The sequence below is a fragment of the Peromyscus maniculatus genome, chromosome 3 (genome assembly GCF_049852395.1).
Source record: "Peromyscus maniculatus bairdii isolate BWxNUB_F1_BW_parent chromosome 3, HU_Pman_BW_mat_3.1, whole genome shotgun sequence".
Taxonomy (NCBI): Eukaryota; Metazoa; Chordata; class Mammalia; order Rodentia; family Cricetidae; genus Peromyscus; species Peromyscus maniculatus.
The window spans coordinates 27,717,975-27,740,148 of record NC_134854.1 but is presented as its reverse complement, the minus strand read 5'-3'; the positions used below and the strand labels follow the sequence as shown (position 1 = coordinate 27,740,148).

The 22,174-nt window shown below is 38.6% G+C and overlaps 1 protein-coding gene across 15 annotated transcripts in view; it reads left to right on the top strand.

Moving 5' to 3' along the window:
- The window catches only part of Adam22 (ADAM metallopeptidase domain 22), a 217,931-nt gene that overhangs the window by 175,181 nt on the left and 20,576 nt on the right, over positions 1 to 22,174 (top strand). For 12 of the 15 annotated variants that reach the window (XR_013049715.1, XM_016005649.3, XM_016005644.3 and 9 more), the window contains exons 18-26: positions 240 to 320; positions 2,102 to 2,152; positions 2,365 to 2,428; positions 5,136 to 5,241; positions 7,901 to 8,020; positions 10,971 to 11,139; positions 13,037 to 13,151; positions 14,703 to 14,793; positions 19,279 to 19,296. Coding sequence is in view for 14 of the 15 variants with exons in the window: in XM_016005649.3 (XP_015861135.2) it covers positions 240 to 320; positions 2,102 to 2,152; positions 2,365 to 2,428; positions 5,136 to 5,241; positions 7,901 to 8,020; positions 10,971 to 11,139; positions 13,037 to 13,151; positions 14,703 to 14,793; positions 19,279 to 19,296 (815 nt within the window). In the remaining variant the exon portion in view is untranslated. The remainder of the gene's footprint in view (positions 1 to 239; positions 321 to 2,101; positions 2,153 to 2,364; positions 2,429 to 5,135; positions 5,242 to 7,900; positions 8,021 to 10,970; positions 11,140 to 13,036; positions 13,152 to 14,702; positions 14,794 to 19,278; positions 19,297 to 22,174) is intronic. The other 3 variants (XM_076566282.1, XM_076566281.1, XM_076566284.1) reach the window with 1 other exon arrangement.

Below are 22,174 nucleotides of genomic sequence, written 5' to 3'. Positions count from 1 at the left end.
GTGGGGACTATGAAAGTTAATTCACCTATGAGAAACTGTGTCTTGCAATTATTAAAATAGCAATTTGCTCAATAACTGTTTTGTGAAGACTATCTCAAAATAATTTAAGGTGTTCTTTTCCAAACAGTTTTCATTTTGCTTTTTTTTGTTTTGTTTTAAATGAGACTATGAGAGGGTTTTTTTTTTTTTAAATCTTTTCTTTAATCACAGTTTTGCACATTGAGTGATGTTCTTTTCAGTTTCAGCCTCTGGGGACTGTGTGCCGAGAAGCAGTCAATGATTGTGATATCCGTGAAATATGTTCAGGAAATTCAAGCCAGGTAATCCATGCAGTAATTGTTCTACACAGGATAATTACGGGGAAAGTGGGGACGTCTTGGGTGTGTTACAAGAAAAAATGCAAACGGGGCAAGATGCCACTTATCTTTGTGACATCACACCAATCTCTGTGTGTCAGGAGATGGAACCAAGGCCTTGTGCACGCATCCATTAAGATACATGTCGAGCCCTTAGGTTGGCATCACCGTTGGCTAGCATCTTTTTTGATTATTATCTTGGCAAAATCCCACACGACATCACTAAGGAACAAAGAGACAACATAGCGTCCACTTGGCTGTGTTATGATGGACTAAATAAGCCCGGGAAGAAGGGACAAGGCAGGTCACTGATTGTGGACATCCTCTACTGCCCCAGTGACCAGATAACACAAGACCAGGAGAGAAGTTGTTTGTGTTTTATTTAACAAAGCTATAGAAAATGAAATTCATGCATAGCAGAGCAAGGACTGCTCTCATTCTTGTTTGCTGCCAGAGAAGGATTAAGTAGTGATATACCTATAATGGTGAAAATGATTGCTTTTAAAGGATGCAAAGAGATTTTTATGTAAGAGTATTCTCCTTTCTTACTGTGTCATTAGCAGTCTTCTGAGCTAATGCCTCATGGAAACAAGGACACAGCAATTACCACGAAGGCTCCTAGGCATGAGTACACTCTATCAGTGTGATTATAAATAAGCAGGAGTTGTTAAATAGTCTTAAGTCCAGGCCTAACAGAGGCGCTCTGTTGGGTCAGGTTAAACAGGTTAAATAGGGATTGTTCTAGTACCCTGTCACCTTCATTTACTATGCTGCGTCCATTGTAAGTGCTACTGTGAAACCACACATCCGTGGTATACGGAAGTTCATGAGACAAAAGTAAAGGAGCAGGAAGAAGTGTGTCTGCAGATTCGTTTTACTTTCATTCTAAGCATCAGGTTTTAGAGAAAAGGGTAGAGATGAATGTTTAGAAAGCAGAGCTGGCTGCATTGGGTGGGTGCTCTGTCACATCATTTTTCTGCCTCTTACACTGGCCATCTCCCCCAAGAGACCGTATAACGGCATGCTTTTCTCTCCCTGCAGTAATGAACTGTGTACGGGTTGTATCCTCGTCAGAGTACCTTTCAATTCTTAAGTTGCTTCAAGGAAAAACAATGATAAAGTAGAACATTCATTTACAAGGTTAATAGCGGAGATGACTTGAGTCTTTTTTTTTTCCCTCCCTTCAAAATCCTCCCCATTTTTTCTCTTAAAAAACATTTTTTATTTTTATTTTTAAATTTCTCTAGCAAAATACTGAGTCCATAGCAGATTTTGAGATGTACTTCATTTTAGTTGATCTTGTCTGCATCTTCCTGCCCTGCTTTCCTCTACTGTAGCCTCCACTCCCTGCATTTTAAGTGAAAGGCTGGGTTGCTCCTAGTGGCAGGAAGAAGGGAACTCTACTTTGGGGGCCTGTTCCCCACTTTTGTCTTCTCTAAGGAGCAGTGTGTCTGGATGAAGCATGTGTGAGTACATATGTTATCCACCGAGCCATTCTAGTAAGTTCTTTGCTTTTGTGGCTGTATAATAGTTTTTGTCTCCGGTAGATGTCATTTTTAAAGCGATGCTCAGGAACTCTATTTCCTCATACCTTTTTTTAGTCTTCTGCTTTTTATTTAGAGGTAGTTTAAGAGACTAGGTGTATTATCAACTGTGATTTTACTAAATGAGAAGAACATTAGCAGGATTGAATCAGCCTTCTGTTTGGTCTACGTTTGGATGATAGCTTGTTTTTTTCTTCCTAGTGTGCCCCCAATGTACATAAAATGGATGGATATCCCTGTGATGGTACTCAGGTAGGCCACTCACTTTTCCCTAAAATTTCCATGGGTGCCAGCATGAGAGGAATACTGAAATTTTATCTCAATAAGAAGACGAGTTTGAATGGTTCATAATCAATTCAGATGACCACACTCATGGGCTGTATTTCCCAACTGTGTGTTCTTTTGCTGTTGTCTCGTACAGCAGACATTGTTTTTGCTGATGGATATTTGTTTTCTTATTTTAGGGAATTTGCTTTGGAGGAAGGTGTAAAACCAGAGATAGACAATGCAAATACATCTGGGGGCAAAGTAAGTTAAGTCATGTGGCTTGATTGTTTTTCCACAGCGTTGGCACACTCCTTTAAGGACATATGGGGCTGGAAGTAAATTGTTGATACTTAATGACTAGAGGCAGCTTAAAACCACTTCCGGATTGGGTAGGAGCACTTTTCTAGAAATGAGAGAAAGGCACCTTCTTTGAGAAGCAGTGGCCCACGGTTCTTGGCTAGTTGGCAATGCCTGTGGATGAGACAGAAGGTGCCTTTGCTGCCAACCAGGCGAACCCACCTGGTGCACAGCTTGGAGAACAGAGCAGACTTGATTTCAGCCCCTCAGCTGAGTGCCCTTGAGCAAAAGATCCCATATGGCCTTTGTATAGCCATATGGGATGGACATGGTCTCTGGGTAGGGTGTCCTTGCCTTGGACCTAAGAATTTTAACTGAGTTGCTTTTTCCTCCTCTACTATCTTCTTTAAGCTCCAACTGGCTTTTGTAGTTATAGGTGACCTTCTGCTGAGGTAGCTGTCCTGTAAAAGACAAAAATGCTAATGTAATTCTCTTCTAAATCTGTTGAGTTTTAAAGGATAATATATAGCATTTATATTTATCTAAATTTTCATTTAAATGTTGTATTGTATATTTTTTCCCAGAATTTCTAGGCAGTATTTTTGGAAGATGTTTTTCTTCTAAACTCTTTTTCTTCTAACACTTTCAGGCAGAGTATTACTATGTAGCCTAGCCGTGTATCTTGGCCAGTTAGACCTTGAATTTGTAAGCTTCTTGCCTTGGCTTCCCAAGTACTGGAATTACAGGCATGTGTTACCATGTCTAGATTATCCGAAGTTCTTTTGAAAGATGATTTGTACTAGGAAAAACTATAAAATGAATCATAATCCTTAGCTATCAGAAACAGTGGCTGGGCTGGGCGGTGGTGGTGCACGCCTTTAATCCCAGCACTCAGGAGGCACAGCCAGGTGGATCTCTGTGAGTTCGAGGCCAGCCTGGTCTGCAGAGTGAGATCCAGGACAGGCACCAAAACTACACAGAGAAATCCTGTCTTGAAAAACAAACAAACAAACAAACAAACAAAAAAAAACAAAAAAAAAGAAAGAAAAAGAAAAAAAAAGAAAGGAAGGAAGAAAAGAAAAAGAAAAAGAAATAATGGCTGGAATCCTTTATGTAAGGTGTGTTCTCTGAGTCTCTTGAGAAGCATTGAGATGAGGAAAACATTTAGTCATTCCAGTTTGTACTCTATATCATTTTTTGTGGAATTTTTTATGTCAGGGAATACTTTTGGGGATGTGACTCAAGTTTAATCATAAAGTTCATTTGTGTTTTATGTATATATTACATATCCTGAGAATAACTTTATATAATATTTTTGGTATTTTTAATTCACCTGCATTTTTACTGAGACTTCTTATATTAGCTCAGGACGTGGACTTCACTTTTTAAAAATATTTTGTGTGTGTGTGTGTGTGTGTGTGTGTGTGTGTGTGTGTGTGTGTGTGTATGTGTGTGTGTGTGTGTGTGTGGTATGCTCATGTATATGTGTGGCTGTGCATGCTTGTGCATCCACAGAAGCCAGAGGAGGACATCAGGTGTCCCACTCCATTATTCTCCACCTTATTCTCTTGAAACAGGCTCTCACTGACCAGGAGCTAATCAGGCAGCCAGCAAGCTTTGGCCATCCTCCTGCCTCTACTGCTCGTAGCTCAAGGGTCATAGGCACATGCAGGTTCACCCTTGGCTTTGTACATGATTTGAACCCAAGTCCTCACACTTGCACAATACGTTCTGTTACTCACTGTGCCATCTCTTCAGCCTAGGTCGTGTCATTTTCTGTGCGTGAATCTTGTTAGCTCTTGAAAGGTCTTAGAACACGAAGCATTTCAGATTTTGGACTAGCAATACTTAACTTGTATCGCCAACTGACATTTGATTAGCTTACAAAAGTCTTTATTAGTTTTTGGTTGGTTGGTTTTTGTTGTTTCTTTTTCTCCATTTCAAATAGGATCTCATGTTGCCAAAACTGGTCTTGAATCTCCTGGGTAATAGAGGATGACCTTGAACTCCTAATCCTCCTGCCTCCATCTCAGGATTCCTGAGATGAGATAACAAGCTTAGCCCACCCTTCCTGGCTGGAAAATTATTTTGTTCTAGCAAGTGACTCTGAGAGCCAGCTCTGGCTTCAGAAAAACCAAAACCTGCAAAGATGATGGAACTACCTTAAAATGGTTTTGCATTTCAGAGATTTAGAATGAATTCGATCTCATCTAAAAGCAAAATAGAAGTTTGTTTGTTTTATAGCAGTTAAAATTCGGTAAGCAAGGTGAAATCATGCTGCTGTTTCTGATTACATAGAACAGCTATTTGAATAACATTGCCCTTTGTAGTAATAAAGTTTCTGATTGAGACTCATGCATTTGGTACTGAGATTAAACTATACATTCAAGGATGGCACCATCCCCTAATTAGTATCCTCAGTCTGTAGCCCAACTCCCCTCAAAGATCTATGTACACTGGTTTTCCTGTTTCCAATAAGGTTTCATGGAAGATACACCCAAGCCATGTCTGTGATGTAGTACAACTTTTGTAAGTGATGGTGCAATTCTTGTTCCTGTCATTGATAACACTGTAGTAAACAAGTCCTTAAACTGTAGCTCCCCTCGCTGCAAACCTGTGAACAGCTCCTGAGTTTCCTCCATCACTGATGGGAAATTCTGTTCTGCTCCAGAGGTCACGGCATCTGACAAGTACTGCTATGAGAAGCTGAACATCGAGGGCACTGAGAAGGGTAACTGTGGAAAAGACAAAGACACCTGGATACAGTGCAACAAACGGTGAATGCTGATGTTAATCCAGACTGCATCCATCATCCCATTTACAAGCATAAATTCCAAGTGGGATGTAAAACATGCTATCTTGTCTGTTCTCTTCATCTTTCCCCAGCATCACAAATGACCCCAATTCTTGACATGCACCTGCACCTCTTTCTTAGGGTTCAGGTTATCCTTGTAGTTGCTAAACTTTCTCACCTAGATAGGACCTCTCAGCATCTTAAGATTGAGGAAAATTAACTCCATTATCACCAATGCTGTTGAGTGAATTAGCTAGCTCTTTCCTTTCTAAACTACCTCTTGTCTTTGCTAAATGTCTCAGTGTTTCACTGTTCCAGGTAGATAAGAATAATTGACTCCATCTTTCTGCACATTGTCCAAACATGAATCATGGTGGTTTTTCCCCTTTGTTCCTTACCATTGATGGGAATTTATCCTTTCATTTCCATTGTTAGTGTCATTAGCACAGCTAAGCCCTGTAATTTAACTACTGCAAAAATCCCTGGAGTTTTCTCTGCTGGCATTCTCAAATATACTATTACCAGAATAATCTTCTAAATCCTTTTGAATATGTCAATTCTTTGCTTAAATTTCATTAGTTCCCCATAGCTAATTAATAGAATAGTGCTTATCATATAGTGAAGGTACATTGTGTGCTGAGTAACAAAATAGTGCTTATCATGTAGTGAAGTACTCGGTGTGCTGAGTAACAGAATAGTGCTTATCATGTAGTGAAGTACTCGGTGTGCTGAGTAACAGAATAGTGCTTATCATACAGTGAAGTACTCGGTGCTGAGTAACAGAACAGTGCTTATCATGTAGTGAAGTACACGGTGTGCTGAGTACTTCGTCTCACTTTGATGAGCCTGAGACTTTAACATCATGACAGCATGACAGATGAAGAAACCAAGGCAAAATCGGTGTCTGTGCCCAAGATCCTGTAGCTAGGATTAGAAGGGAATTAGTATCTGGTATTCTGGTATCAGAATGCTCTCTGAATTTTTCTGCTGAAAGTCTCTGGTCTTAATTAACAAATAAAATGGAAACCCAGGTTGGGCACAGTCGTGCAGACCCTTAATCCCAGCACTTGGGAAGCATAGGGAGATGGATCTCTGTGTCTGCAACAGTGAGTTCCAGACCAGGCCTGCATAGTGAGACCCTGTCTCAGAAGGGTGGGGGAGGAGAGCAGGAAGAACCCAGCCAGGCACCTCCGTGATGTGTGCCAAACCACGTTTTTTCTTTTCTCCTTTGTTCCTCCAAATTCTAGCAACCTTACTATTCTTAATACCTCCAGCACCCTGCCCTGTGTTAATGTGTTTGTTTGAGCTATTCATTCCTTAGAAGTAGTCTTTACATCTACACCAACACCAGTGAGAAATTCATCCATTTTTCAAGGCCCGTTTGGGAAAACTTTCTGTATAAATTATCTCCTGATTGGCTCTCCTAATTCCCTTCTGAACTCTCACAGGCACAGACCTCGTGCTATTCTCATGGCCCTGGCCCTCAGCTCTTTATTTTGGACATGCTTATGCATGTGTTGTGTCTTCTCACACAATGGAGTTCCCTTGAAGATAAACATCATGTACCGATTTTGGTATAGAGTCTAAATTACAAACATTAGTTCTCATGAATAAAACTAAAAAGACTTAAAAATTTCTTCTAAAATTTTGTTTATAAGATATAAATATATTTAAAATATAATTTTATATTTGCATATATTTCAATGTTTAAAATGCTTTTAAACAATAAATTAATACCTTTTATATATTATACATATATAATTTATACATTATATGTAATTATAAATAAATTAATACCTTTATATATTAGTGATAAATATAGGTCCCCACTTTTCCCTGTTATCCATTATATAAAGTCTGATATTTCCATATGTGATTTTGCTGCTATGTTAATCAGGTTTTGGTTGTGGTTGTTGATTGCTTTGTTTTTTGACACAGGGTTTCTCTATGTGTAGACCAGGCTGGCCTCAAACTCACAAATCCATCTGTCTATGCCTCCCAAGTGCTAGGATTAAAAGGATGTGCCACCACTATCTGGCTTAATGTTTATACGATTTTTATTTAGATATATTATCATTATTGATAACTAAAATGTGTGTTAAAAGAATATATAAAGCAGTATTTTAATCCCAGCAGCTTATCTGTTAATTTCTAAATACCATGATGTGTTTAGAAGGGTAGTGAGGCTATGTGGCTAGGAGTCTATGTGAGCAGTAGATCTCTCCTCTTGGGCTTGGGGAGACAGGTTGCAGAAGCAGCTGTATTTCTCATGCAAAGTTCACTCACTCACCCAACACTAAACAAGTTTATCATGTCCAGCAGTACACTGTATGGAAATCATTCTGATAAAAATGTGTATTTGATAGATAATTTTCTTTAAACAAATATTGAGCTGATAGGCATAAGAGACAAGCTGGGAAGTTATTAGGATTTTGCGTCACCAGTTGGAGTTTTGAGAAGTCCGTTTTGAGAGCAGTAGGCAATTGGCATGAGCTTGTTTTACTTTGCTTAGCATACATATAACTAATGTAGCTGATGGATAATAAATACTAATAAGAGAGAAGACATTACTCCAAAAAATACAAATTTACTTTTGTCTTTGGGGAAGAGATCAAGTCAATAATTGTACTCTTTTAACACAGGGATGTGCTTTGTGGTTACCTTTTATGCACCAATATTGGCAATATCCCAAGGCTTGGAGAACTCGATGGTGAAATCACATCTACATTAGTTGTGCAGCAAGGAAGAACATTAAACTGCAGGTAATTATCTGACCATTCTGTGACCGAATTAATAACTTTAATTCCTGAGAACACAGCTTGGACCTGCTGCTCTCTCCAGTTTTGTGCAAGTTCATAGTGGGGACGTGAATCTAGTTCATAAAGGTGACTGAGTAAATCCTAAAGAAAAGAAACGAGAAGTAGTTAAGAACGATGTGTGTAGACTGTTATGTCGTGGCTGGAAGTATGTTCAGTTGCTCAGTAAAATCCTCCAGGTCTTGGCTTCCTTTTCCTTTTTTTTTTTTTTCTGGTTTTTCGAGACAGGGTTTCTCTGTGTAGCTTTGCACCTGTCCTGGATCTCACTCTGTAGACCAGGCTGGCCTCGAACTCACAGAGATCCGCCTGCCTCTGCCTCCCGAGTGCTGGGATTAAAGGCGTGCGCCACCGCCGCCCAGCTATAACTGCTCATTTTTGTTTCTTCCTGAAGTCCCACAAAATCAAATTTCCTTTGGAAGGTTTATATCTGCAGGAAAGCACAGAAGTGGAGCAGAGGCAGTGACAATCTGTGTCTGGAATATGTGCATTTAAATGGCTGTGTGGCTTACTCTTAGAGGAGGCTTTTGAGAAAGTTGGATTTGTAGGTCAGTAAGAGGGAAGGCTGACACCCAGCCAAAGATGTCTTCTAATGTCTCCAAAACTGGCAGCATGATCTGCTGTTGAAGGAGAGATTAGATGAATTTCAAGGAAGATTTTCAGATAAAAGAGGCAACGTGGAAGTTTGGGGAAAGAGAGAGAAAGAAAAAAGGGGACTCAGTCACAAAGGGGCCAGTGTACCCTTCCATTGGAGACTCAAGATTTGTCTCCATAGAGAATAAAAGAGAATGTTCAAGGGTTGATATCAGGGTCATGTGGAAGTGGTTCAGCCTTGGGGAATGCTCACTGAGAATGCTCTGGAAGGTCCAGTCATCTGTGTGGTCATTACTGACAGGCATGCAAAAAAAAAAAAAAGTCTCTAACATGAAAAACCAGAGTAAACAGAAAACCCCAAGACTTTTTATCATGAAATAAAAAAAAAGTTCTACTTCAATCAAATAGACCATGGAAGAAAAAGATTCTTTTGGATTAAAATACAACAGCAGAAGTGAAGCTTAGTAGTTAAATTGTCTCCCTAGAAGAAGGGCAACAACAAAGAAAAGAAACTATCTTCCTTTCTGTCTTTCTGTCTGTCCGTCTGTCCGTCCATCCATCCATCCATCCATCCATCCATCCATCCATCCATCCATCCATCCATCCATCCATACATCCATCCATCCATCCATCTATCTATCTATCTACCTAACTATCTATCTATCCATCTATCTTTTATTGCTTCTGTTTTCCTGGGAACCTTAACCAACCTTAACCTTGACCAATATATATTTACAAATATTAAAAAAAAGCAAACTTGGTTTTTACCTAAAAAAGAAAGAAATAGAACAACGAGGATGAACTCCCCAACTAGAACCGACATAAAGAAGACCAGAGAGATAGTAAGGAGGAAGTTGTCAACCAATGGCATCAGAGAAAGCTGTAACCTTCATTGTGGAAACTGAGCACTGTGGGGCAGAGAAGAGGCATCACGTTTCCACAGAAGAGGCTCAGGAATTAGGGTGGCTTAAGGTTTGGCACCAGGAGCCCAGGAATCAGAAGACACTTGGACAGTTATTTATAAATTAAAATTTTGTAGCAGGCCCAAGCCAGGGCTCCTGGAACACATCTCTAATCCCAGCACTCAGAGGCTGAGGCAGGAGCAGGATGGGTTTGAGATGAGCAGGATTATAGAACAAGATGCCATCTTAAAAAAAAATCAGATATACTTTGAGACTAGAAAGTGACATGTTAGCATGCGGATTTCCCCAAAACGTATTCTCCTATACTTCTCTTTAAAAAGTTAATGAAACAATTATACCCCATAAAAGTGAAGATTAAACAAAGTGAGAGAAAAACAAGGTGTAGAGGAAGCAGAGCCTTCCCCTGAGAGACGGCATCACATAGAGGCTGATGGTGGGAGGGACCCAGGATTTACAGCTCTGTGCCAGGTACAGCGTAAAATCAGAACAGACAGGAAGGAGCTGGTGGGAACTCTAATAAGAGAGATGTCCCCAGGAAGATGAACTGATGCTCAGCTGCATTTTCAGTGGGATTAATAGCCAGAGAGTTTGGATTAATTTTGTATTCAAGATGGAGATTTTTTATGGATTTTTTTTTACTAGCATTGGCAAGGTATCATATGAAAATATTAGTTACATATATGCACTTTCAACTTGGTTTGTTATTTTATTTAATTCTAAGAGAAAACATGTGAGATGCGCTACTGAGCAGTGACAGCAGTGGTTTAGTCATTCCCCGTAGAATTTGCACATGTTTGGGAATGTGCAATGTTTGGGAGCATTGGAAACCAAACCCACTTCCAATCCTTATTTGAAACACATTTGAAATCTTGATGCCTACATAGTCAACCAATCAGACTTGCTCCAAGTCTCCAAGGAAAAATAATAGAGCTAGCTCAGTTCTGGCCCTTGCTGTATTAATTTTGTTTAAATTCTGTTCAATTTTAAATTAATTTTATATTAAATTAAATTTTGTTTAAATTCGGAGATAATATAATTATCTCTGAAAAGAGTTAGATCCAAAGTTTCTATTACTTTCTACACTTACAAGACACTTCTAGGTGTGATGATGTATACCTATAACCCTGGTGTATGGAAGATGGGGGCCAGAGAACAGAAGTTCTGAACAGCTTTGTTTGCATTAAGACTTTGATGCCAGCCTGGGATACATAAAATCCTATCTCAATGAAACAAAAAACAAGTAATTAAACATCCTTTGACTACTGGTTTTTATGAAAAAAAAAAGAAGACCAGAGAAGGAATATTTCTTTTTAGTTTTATACTTAAGATGAATTGTGAATTAATGGAATCCTCTTTTCTTTTTGCTTCCAATTTATTTTTAGTGGTGGGCATGTTAAGCTTGAAGAAGATGTTGATCTTGGCTACGTGGAAGATGGGACGCCCTGTGGTCCTCAGATGATGTGTTTGGAACATAGGTGTCTTTCTGTGGCTTCCTTCAACTTCAGCACTTGTGTGAGCAATAAAGCAGGCACTGTTTGTTCAGGAAATGGAGTAAGTGCCAGAGCCTCACCTTGGAAACCCATCCATTTCTTTTCTGTTACACAAGTAGATCTAACGCTGTAATAGCTCCTTAATTATGGACAGTGTGATTACCCATGTTTCTGGTTGTCATGTGAACACTAACTTGATCAAAGCTACTTGAATATTTTTGTTGTATAGTTGAGAAAGTCTGGGAATAAGAAAGCTGGTAAATTTTCCTAATCAAATTCTTCTATCTTCCTTTCCTGTGCTAAGAGGATGCCATACAGTGTAATGACAGGTTTTCTGCAAGTGATTTAGGAGATGGATTTTAGCAAACTATAATGGAATTTCTAAATGATTTTTTTTATTATTATTGCTATTTTTTAAAATATCTTGACCACAGTGTCTCCTCCTCCCTTCCCACTCAGTCCCTCCCCCAACCCACTCTGCCCTCCCATCCACTCCTCCTCCATTTCTATTCAGAAAGGGTCAGACCACCCATGGATATCAACAAAACATGGCATATCAAGTTTCAGTAATACCAAGCACCTCCCCTCATATTAAGGTTGGGCAAGGTGATCCAGTATGAGGAAAAGGGTCCCAATAGCTGGCAAAAGAGTCAGAGACAGCCCCTGCTCCCACTGTTAGGAGTCCTGCAAGAAGACTAAGCTACACACTGTAATGTGGGGAGTGAGGAAAGAGAGTGAGGCAGATATTTCACTACTTAGGTCATCTGGGTGCAGCCGAATCAGCACTGACCACAGATAACTGTTGTAGCCACACTGGAGATAATAGCCAAGGTTAAAACTTGGAAATAATGAAGTCTTCAGGGGAAGTGCTGTTCATGGATGAACAGAAGAGTGGTACTTTTGATACTTTAATTCTGTTCTTTCAGAGTTGTGTATTGGCTAGCATAGGGCTTATTTAAGTTGTAAGTCAAACACCAGTCCTCCATGAATGAACCTTCTACGAATATATCCAGTTTTCTTATTTTCATTAGGAATTCCTTACCAGCAGTTTGATTTTTTTTTTTGTTAGCATGTGATTTTTGGCATTACAGAATCTTTGATTGAATTGCTTGTTTTATCCGGTTGAGGCAATGGACCTCATTTTGTAATTTGAAGCTTTCAGTCCTGATCATTTCATACAATGGATATCAAATGTCCTTGAGAGCTAAGCTTGGGCTGACAGTCACAGGGTCTCTTTACTTTAGAAAGTAACCAGTTGTCACTGTCTACCAAAAACAGGAAATCTTATGGCACGTAAGAAAGAGAATACACATAGTTGTATAACTCTGCTCCAGTAACGTAAGAGGGGTTGTTTTACCCCCTTTCTATAATCACTAGGAGGATTTAGGGAAGTAGTTCTCATGGGGCTAAAGAAATGAGTGACTTTTTTTAATCATCCTCCTAGTAAATTTTAAATACATGCTAAAACAAAATATGGTTTTAACTAATAATGCTTAGTTTAATGGATTAACAAGAGTAAGTAAGACTACATATGGCATAAAAATAATTTACAATATTCATGTGTTAAACAGAGGTATTAGCCTATATAATCAAAATGTTTTATTTATTATATGTGTATATGATGTGTCTGTGTGTGCACACACATGCCGTGTGATATGTGATGGTCAGATAACATCCTGAAGGAATCAATTCTCTCCTTTCCTATACATGGATTCCTGGGACTGACTAAGGTTATGAGGCTCACATAGCAAGTGTTATAAACCCTGAGTCATCTTATCAGTCCCCTACATGTTTTTAAATTGCAGTAACTCAACCGTATATATGGCAAAAAGCTAAAATCAGGATGGAAGTGTTCTTTATGGCAATCATTAAAGCCTGTGTGTGATAATTCTGAGTTGGGGTTTATTTGCTTCTCTGTAACAGAGAACTGATGTTCTGTTGGCACCTCTGGATTTTAGGTTTGCAGTAATGAGCTCAAATGTGTGTGCAACAGGCACTGGACGGGTGCCGACTGCAGCACCCATTTTCCGCACAATGACGATGCAAAGACTGGCATCACCTTGTCTGGCAATGGTAGGTATCTGCCTTGGCATTCTGTCATACGTACATATAACAAATGCGGAATTTTCTCTGTATGTATTTGTATTTGAGAGTTTTTTTTTGTTTGTTTTGTTTTTTGAGACAGGGTTTCTCTGTGTAGCTTTGCGCCTTTCCTGGGACTCACTTGGTAGCCCAGGCTGGCCTCGAACTCACAGAGATCCGCCTGGCTCTGCCTCCCGAGTATTGGGATTAAAGGCGTGTGCCACCACCGCCCGGCGATGTATTTGAGAGTTTTATCATAACTCAGAAATAATGGTTATCTATGTAAATGGGGGGGGTCTACCTTGTGAAACCAATCATTTTCATTAAATTGTAAAGATTTGTCACACTGAGTATAATTTAACCTACGGACTTTACCTTATTCTGTCCTACTTCAGAGGTTTTCAAATGTTATAATTACCTGAGGCTGTGAACAAACCCTAGCTAGCATCTTTAATTGATCTATTCTTTGACAATCCCATGCATGTATCCAGTACATTCTGTCACAGCCATCCCTCCCACACTCTCTCACGCTCCTCTCACTCCCAGCAACCCCTCCTTGTTCCATCAAGTTCTCACACGGCCTTCATGCCTTTTTTGTTGTGTTTTTATTTTCTAACATGTCTTTGAAATTAAGAAAGTAGAGTGGTGTCTCAGTGGTTAAGAGCCCATGTTGCTCTTGCAGAGGAGCCAGGTTCAGTTCTCAGGACCCATACGATGGATTACAGCTGTCCATTAACTCCGGTCCCAGGAGATCTGGCTCTCTCTTCTCACCTCATCGGGCCCCAGGCACAAACATACCATATATACACACAGACAAAACATCATACACATAAAATAAAGTCACAAAAAATAAAGCATTCAATTTAAATGGATCATTACATAGTTTTGAACTGAGTAAACAAGATGAATGAGTTAATTTTTAAGTATTTAAAAATATTCTTTGTTATAGAGTCTCATTTCTATAGTCTAAACTCTGAGAAGTGTAGAAGAAAAGCAATTGACCAAGGTGCTAAGGATGGAGGACATGGGTCGGACATGACAGGAGGGGCAGTTCTTCAGAAGAGAAAATTAAGTGTGGGCAGTTAAAGAGTTCACACTTTAGAGATGAAGATTTCCTGTAAACAGTTACATCATTTCTTTCTTGTGGCTCCTTTCGTGTGGAATAATACTCAATTCCCAATGTTCACTCACCTCCCAAGGCTAAGAACAGACAAATGTCCTCATCTAAGTCATCTATACAGGTTTGAAATCTTAGTAATGTAACGTTAATAAAGCCCCAGCAGGATTAAAAATGTGATGTCCTCAGATGGCAATGGTAAATGGTAATGTGGCACTTGCCCCCAGGTGAGTGTGATAGAGTGTTTATAGTCCCTGGGTCTCAGTGGCTGTTCAAAAGACATAACTTAGAAGTGGTCATAAAGGTTTATTGACCCCTGTTTAAGTCCCTGGCAGGGTGGGCAGACATGCTGAACCTCTTACAAAGCAGACTGTTGGTGTGATGATCACTCATGTTGCTGATTTTCCTCTTATTTTCCCTTCCAGGTGTTGCTGGCACCAATATCATAATAGGAATAATTGCTGGCACCATTTTAGTGTTGGCCCTCATAATAGGAATAACTGCCTGGGGTTATAAGTAAGTCAATTTTTTCAGTATTATTACTAAAAAATTTACTTTAAAATATTTTGATTAAGGGCTAGAAAGGTAGCTTGGTGGTTTAATATGCCACTGGCTCTTGCAGAGTAATCAGTTTTGATTCCCAGTACCAATTTTGGTAGCTCATAAACCCATGAGTGGTGCCTCCCATTCCAGGGGATCTGATATTATCTTCTAGCCTCCTTGGGTACCTGCACTCATGTTTGCACACACACACACACACACACACACACACACACACACACACACACACACACACACACACACGATTAAATGTTAACTAGAAAGTTTTATGTCGTTACCTTTGTGTATTGTGTATTGACAGTCAGTCTGGTCCAGTAATCAGAGATTACTCACCCTTGGTATGGTTAGAAGAAATGATAATTTATCACAGGTTAGACTTTGAAACAACTCTTTTCCTATTCTGAAAATATTGAATGTTGTTTTAAGATCATGGAAGTGACTCAATCTTAATTGTGAGTGAATGCATGTGACATCCACACATCACATTAACAACAAAGCCCCTTTGTCCTAATAGCCATTAATATATATGAGCTTCTTCCTATGAAGATCAGACGCTTGTGAGATTCAGGTTTTTTTTTTTTTAATTCAGTTTCATCTGCAAAATTTAGGTGTCTAATTCCTTCTTAAGCTTCAAAGCTCATATAATTTTTGTTTTAATTTTTAGAAGCTGAGAGTCATCTGCTTTTGAATATTTAGTAGCCTCAGACATTTTAAGTAAATGTTTTCAAACAGTTTTATATTTAATACTTTAAATTTCCCTTTTGAATACTTATAATGTAAATTTTTCTTTAGTATTCTAGTAACTATTTAATGTTATGGCTTAAATGTAGTGTAAACCTTTCATTTTTGAGTTAGGTTGTCATTGCTGGGGCAAATACCTGAGGAAACAGCTTTAAAAAGGTTCGCTGTGGCTTATATTTGAGAGGTTCTTATTGTCATGTGACCCTGTTGCTTTGGGCCTGTGCCAAGGCAGAAAAGCATGATGGGGCGCATGTGACAGAGGAAAGCTGTTCACCAAAGAAAGAGCTCACCACCCACCATATTAAGCCCTTGCTTGGTCCCCAAAACTATTGAGCTATAAATCCAGAAATAGACCAATTATTGATGAGGTCAGAACTCCCATAACCTGACTCCCTTCTGAAGAGCCCAGTTGTAAGCACTGCTGCATGGGGGCCACACATTCAACACACAAGCTTTTGGGGACATTCAGATCCAAACTGTAATAGTTCTCTTTCATATTTCAACCTGCTGACTCTGACAATGTCCCAGCCAGTGCCCCAGCCTGGGGTTTTCCATTTGGAAGACCTGTACTATAGATGCTAGCCTCATTTCATAGCATCCCTTGGGGATCAAATGTAGATCACAAAATTGGGAATTAAATAGTTTGGATCTGGGGATAGAGAGATGGCTCAGTGGTTAAGAAGAAGTACTGCTCTTACAGAGTTCAGTTCCCAACACCCATGTCAGATGACTCAAAACCATCTATCTCCCCAGCTTTAGGGGATTTGACAACCTCTTCTGGCCTCTGCAGACTGCTGTACTCATATGCACATACTCACAACACACACACACACACACACACACACACACACAAACGCGCGCGCGCGTGCGTAAAGATAAATAACAATTTTAAAAGATTTTAAATTTAGAATTTCCTCTGTACCTTTTTTAAACTCATCTTTGTTCTATGCGTTATTGTATGTCAAACATTCAGAGTAGTGACTGGCTCACAGTAAGCAGTCTGATTGTCATCTACTGTTGGTCTAAAACCAAATCAAAGGAGACACCTTTAAATGTATATGTTTCAATTGTTTGTAAAATTAAAACCCTGCAAGTGTTTTGCTAAAAAGGGAGAGCAATTCTTTTACTATTTGTATGCTGCCATCATTAAAATTCAGGAAGCCATTTATGGATGGCTGTATTAACAAAAACACAGTGTAGTGAGGTAGTGTGGCTCATGCACATGGGATGGCCTAGAGAAGGAGCTCGCGGCATTGGACCAAGCTTCACCCCGATTAACTAGCACTAGATCAGTTGTAGCAGATGCTCAATACATTTCAAAGTGTAATTTAGGCACTTATAGAATTGTACATGTGAAAGGAAGGTCTTTCCTCATGCCACAGGCAAATGATCTCTATCTTGGAGTCATTGTTTTCTCTATTTCTCTGATGTAGGACACACATGCTAATGCTTATCACGAGCATTGCTGTTTCATTATAGCTCAATGATTTTATTTGGTCCCACGAAAACTGTTCTAGAATGTGTGATATGGGTGAATAATTTTTATAGTCCTGGGAAAAGGTACTGTTCAGCAAACATGAAACCAAAACATACCTATTCCTAGTGAAATTACCTTTGTCTGTAGAAATTACCTGTTTTCTTTAGGGGGGATTACATTTTGCCTTTAGCATTTCTAAATTTATACACCTTGCAGATTGATTAAGAAAAAAGACAGATCTTGTTCATATTGTGGTATCCTTCTTAGACATAATTTGAACCTAAGATCCAAGTTCTAGAGTTTTAAAATTTAAAATTTAATAATTTAAAATTATTCAGGATATGTTTACTTGTTTTGTTTTGTTTTTTCTTTTTTTAAACAGAGTCTTACTCTGTAGCCCTGGCTGGCTACAAACTCACTTTGTAGGCCAGACTGACCTTGAACTCACAGAGACCTACCTGCTTCTTCCTCCTAAATGCTGGGATTAAAGTCATGGTTTAGAATATTTAGAAAGAGAGTGAGAATATAGCAATTTTGGCAGAGGAATTAAACTATGAAAATAATATTTTTTTGTTTTCTGTTTGAAGTTGAAAACAGACTAGACACCTGGGAAGCCATTTTCGTGTTCAGTCCTCCCATTCTTCCAACATTCCACCCTTGCTTCAAGCCTTGGGAGAGGGATAGCAAACAGGGAGTTCTCACTTGGACAATGAGATGAAAAAGTAAAATGTCTGATAGCTAATGGAATGGAACAGGATACTACAGTGTCACTTTTACTCCGTGTGCCTGCCGTTAGCTTTCTGGTGTTAATGCAGTGGACTGGTAGGTGAAGGTGCCATGTGGAAGCATTATGTTTGGTTGTCGAGGTTGGAACTCCAGATGACTTAGCCACTGGCCTTTCTAATATGCCTTCAAAATATTAATATTCAATTACATCAAGATAGAAAGTCAGTGACTTTTGAAAAACTTATTGCTAGTACATTATCACATGCTTCTGAACAAGATTAGTTTGTTAGGAAGTCATAGAAATTTACTTCAACTCACGGCCAAATCAAAACCAGAAATTGGACTGTGAGCAAATGCATCCAGTGTGAAGCTTGAGAAAGAAGTATTAATACGTATGAAAAGCCAGCTTTATTTTAATGCATTTTTATTGACCATCCATGATAAGTAAAGTGCTCTGGCATGCCTGTATGTTCTCCTGCTCGGACTTCTTAGAAAGAGCTACAGTTGCTATAGTTGGATGTTTGTGTTTCAGTAGGAGTAAATTAAGACTGATTTCTATGAAAATGTAGTTAATTTGTATAAATAATTTGATTGTTACCATGTAAATCAACATTCATTCATCTCTATCATCTATCTATCTATCTATCTATCTATCTATCTATCTATCTATCTATCTATCTATCTATCTATCATCTATCTATCTATCTATCTATCTATCTACCTATCCATCCCTACATTTAAAGTAGAATTGACAATTGACAAGGCTGGAGAGGTGGCTCAGTGGTTAAGAGCACTCGCTGCTCTTCTAGAGGGCCCATTTTCAATTGTCAGTTCCAGAGGATCTGCCACCCTCTTCTGGCTTCCGCAGACACTGCACGCACATGGTCCACAGAAATGCATGCAGGCAAAACACCGATACACATAAAGTAAAGTAAATAAAATTTCAAAAACAATAGGGTTGACTCTAGATAATTATTAAATATCTGGTAAATAAAACTGATATTGAAAAGAGTTACTCTTTAATGATTACAACCGAACTTATGTGCTTAGAAATGGGCTTAGTGGTTAAGACACTTGCTGCTCTTAGAGAGGACCCAGTTTGGTTCCAGGCACATACCTGGTGGGTCACAACCACCTGTACCTCCAGTTCTCGGGGGTTACGTACTATATTCTGTCCTCCGAGAGTACTAGGCACACATATAGAATAGACACATACAGGCAGGCAAAACATAAATATACATAAAAGTAAGCAAAATTTAAAATAAATACTAATTAAAATGGGCAGTTGTTTGACAATATTGTCACTAACTCTTTGGTATCGTCTCTCCTTATGATAAGATGAAGTTTTGTGTGTGTTCCTCATTTTAACTTTCCAGTTCAAATTCCTCTAGGGAAGGTGGTTCAGGGAAGGCCGGGGTTTTGTGTTTGATGCTGTGTTCATGTGGTTCTGTAGGTAACTAATGCTTTTCTTTTTCCTTTCTTCTGTCTATGAACAGAAATTATCGCGAACAGAGGTATGTGATGACAGTGATCTGAATATATGACTAAAAAGTTTAACCCTTTGTATCACTGTTGGAATTCATACATGCAGTTTCAAGTGGGTTTTTGTGTTTTATGTAAGAATGATCTTGACCTTTTATGATTTTGAAATAATAATTAAAATTATTTTTAATAGCAATATGTATATAGAAATAGATTTTCTCATCAAAACAAACTTCCTTTATGTTAAGTTGTCATGTTTGTTTACATTGGTTTATTGGCTTTCCTTCATGTTTATAACGCTCTTACTACCTAATAGTCTGAGAGAAATTATTTTTGTTACTGTTGTTGTAGTAATAACTTTTATAAGTTACAAGATTTATCATGTGTTCCTATCAAGGGGATGTTCTGCAATGTACTTTATGTAAGAAAACATTTTTTGCATGTTTTGGTAATCATAAAGGTAGCTAAAGTGGGACTTTGCACAGTTAGAATCTCTGAGCTGTTGTGCCTCCTGTGTTATTATTACATGAAACCCATGGAGAAAGTCAAACACCTATTTAATATAGCCTTAAGATCTCCTTAGCAAACAGGATAAAAGAGATAGAGCATTCATGTTTTCGATAGGAATGGCCAGGTTTTGTCCAAATTGACATAGTATTGAAATGGACATTTCACTTCTCACATTTTAAAAATTATTAATTCTACTTGCTGTTGGTACTGAAAACTAAAACGTTATCTTGGGAACTGATGAACCAACACCAGGTATTGCATATATACTACTTAGTTCTGAGTTCAGAGTATTTGCACAGATTCCTACTGAATTTTCCCCTGTCCCATTAAGTGCTTGTGGCACTGTAGGAATAGATATGGTAAATAATGAGACATTTTCAGACTCTGACCACAAGATTCTTTTTTTCCCGGAAATCAAAATTTTAATCTTTACTCTTTTATTTCCTTTATTTTATTTTTTAAACTCTACAAGGCTTTAGCTGTAAATATGTATAGAATCTTTGTGACTACCTGATACCCAAAGATGTCAATTGAAATCCTGATCATAACTTTGATTGAAACAATAATCTATAATAATCCTAATTTTAGATATTAGAAATATTTCCCTTGGGGAAAAAAACTTATTATTAGAAAGAGTGAGACTTAAACAAAATTTATTAAAATTTAAAAACACAAAATGTTTCTTTGTACATGTCTTGACCTCATGGGTCTAGACGCATGTGAGGAAAGCAGGGCCTGCTTAGGTTTCCTGTGGGTAAAAGTTTTATAGTCATATAGAAACCCAAGATCTGTGGATTTCTTCAGCAGAAAAATATAATTAAATTGATAAGATTAAAATTTGCTGATCTCAGAACCATTTCTATAGGAACTAAGTAAAACTATGATACTGCTGAATATACAAAAAGGAAAGATCATGCCTCAAATACACAACATAAGCAAAGCTCTAAGCTGCCCTATGGATGCTCTTCAGAACACGGAGACTGCCTACCATGCAAAAATGATTGATGTTTAAAGGCATATACCAATTTATTATTCTGATTAAATACATGCACAGTTAAAAACATTTGCACACTATCACTATCCCCTTTTATCTGTTATAATTTAACACCTCCCGGCACTGTAGCCGTTGTTGCAGGGATATGACAACTCATCAGAAATCCAGTCAATGCCTGGGGAGTCATTCCATCTACAGAGGAATTTATTTTAGATATGTTGTTATAGTTCAACAAAACTTTACCCCCTTGTTTAAGGCTGATGAATACTAGTTCTGTGTAATGGTTCTCAAAGATGAGAGCAACAAAGGATGGATGCTAGATCAAGAAGTTATGCATGAAAGTGTCTTCAGAGTTCTTCTAGGTAATATGCATTAGGGATTAGAGGGGAAATGGGTGAGCAGACAGACCACACATACGTCAGTACATGTTCAACCCTATAAAATGATTTGCAGACATTCAAATAAAGAACCATCTGGTTCCAAAGGTGCCAGGAACTACAGACAAGACGTTTGATGTTATCTTTACCTTGAAATTAGGGTTGCCTTTGCAGTTCTCTGATGGGAAGCCCTACAGACAAGAAGTTAGTAGTTAATCTGCTGTTGTGTGGTGTAGGAAAATTGCTAACATTTCTCAGTTGTCAAGTCAGTGTTCTTTGTAACTCTTAAAGCACTGTGGTCAAGGGAGAGGACCACAGGAGCCATCAGCTCAGTTGAGGCCCACACACTCCTTTTGGCTGACAAAACATGAGGTTTTGCCTTGGCATTTAGTGCTTTAAGCAGTATTAAACATATGGGCATTTGCCAGGTGGCTATTAACATTGAAATGGTCTGGAAATGCCAAATTGGGCCTAATGTTCAGACTTTTGGAGAAGACAGGCATACAATCCTATAAATGAATCAAATAACAAACTTCCTACTGAGCAACAACAACAAAAATAGAAGCCCCATTCTCGGACTTCATGGAAGTATACCTCCACACATACGTTATTATAGTACTTTATTTCCTCCGGTGGCATTCTGGGAAGGCTAGGAACCATGGAATCACAGGGCTACAGTGAAGCCTTAGATATTGAATCATTGCAAAGATGGCTACTTGTCTTTTTCTTTAAAACCTCCAGGGAAGAAAACCTCTACCTTTTTCCCCCGGTCAATTTTATTATTTCTTCAGGTATAATCACAGAGAGCACGACAGACAGCTGTATGGTTCCAGCAGGAACTGTACATTTTAGCTTTCAGTTGAGTTTGCAGATACAAACAGAACAAGGAATATTTGGTGGGCTTAAGTTTATAAACTGTCCACATTTGGTTGAAATCCTTTCCCTTTGTTTGAAATAAGCATGTCCCTGTGACCAGGGAGGAGCGTGATGATCAGACCCATCTGTCTGCTCCGGAGCTTCACCTGAAGC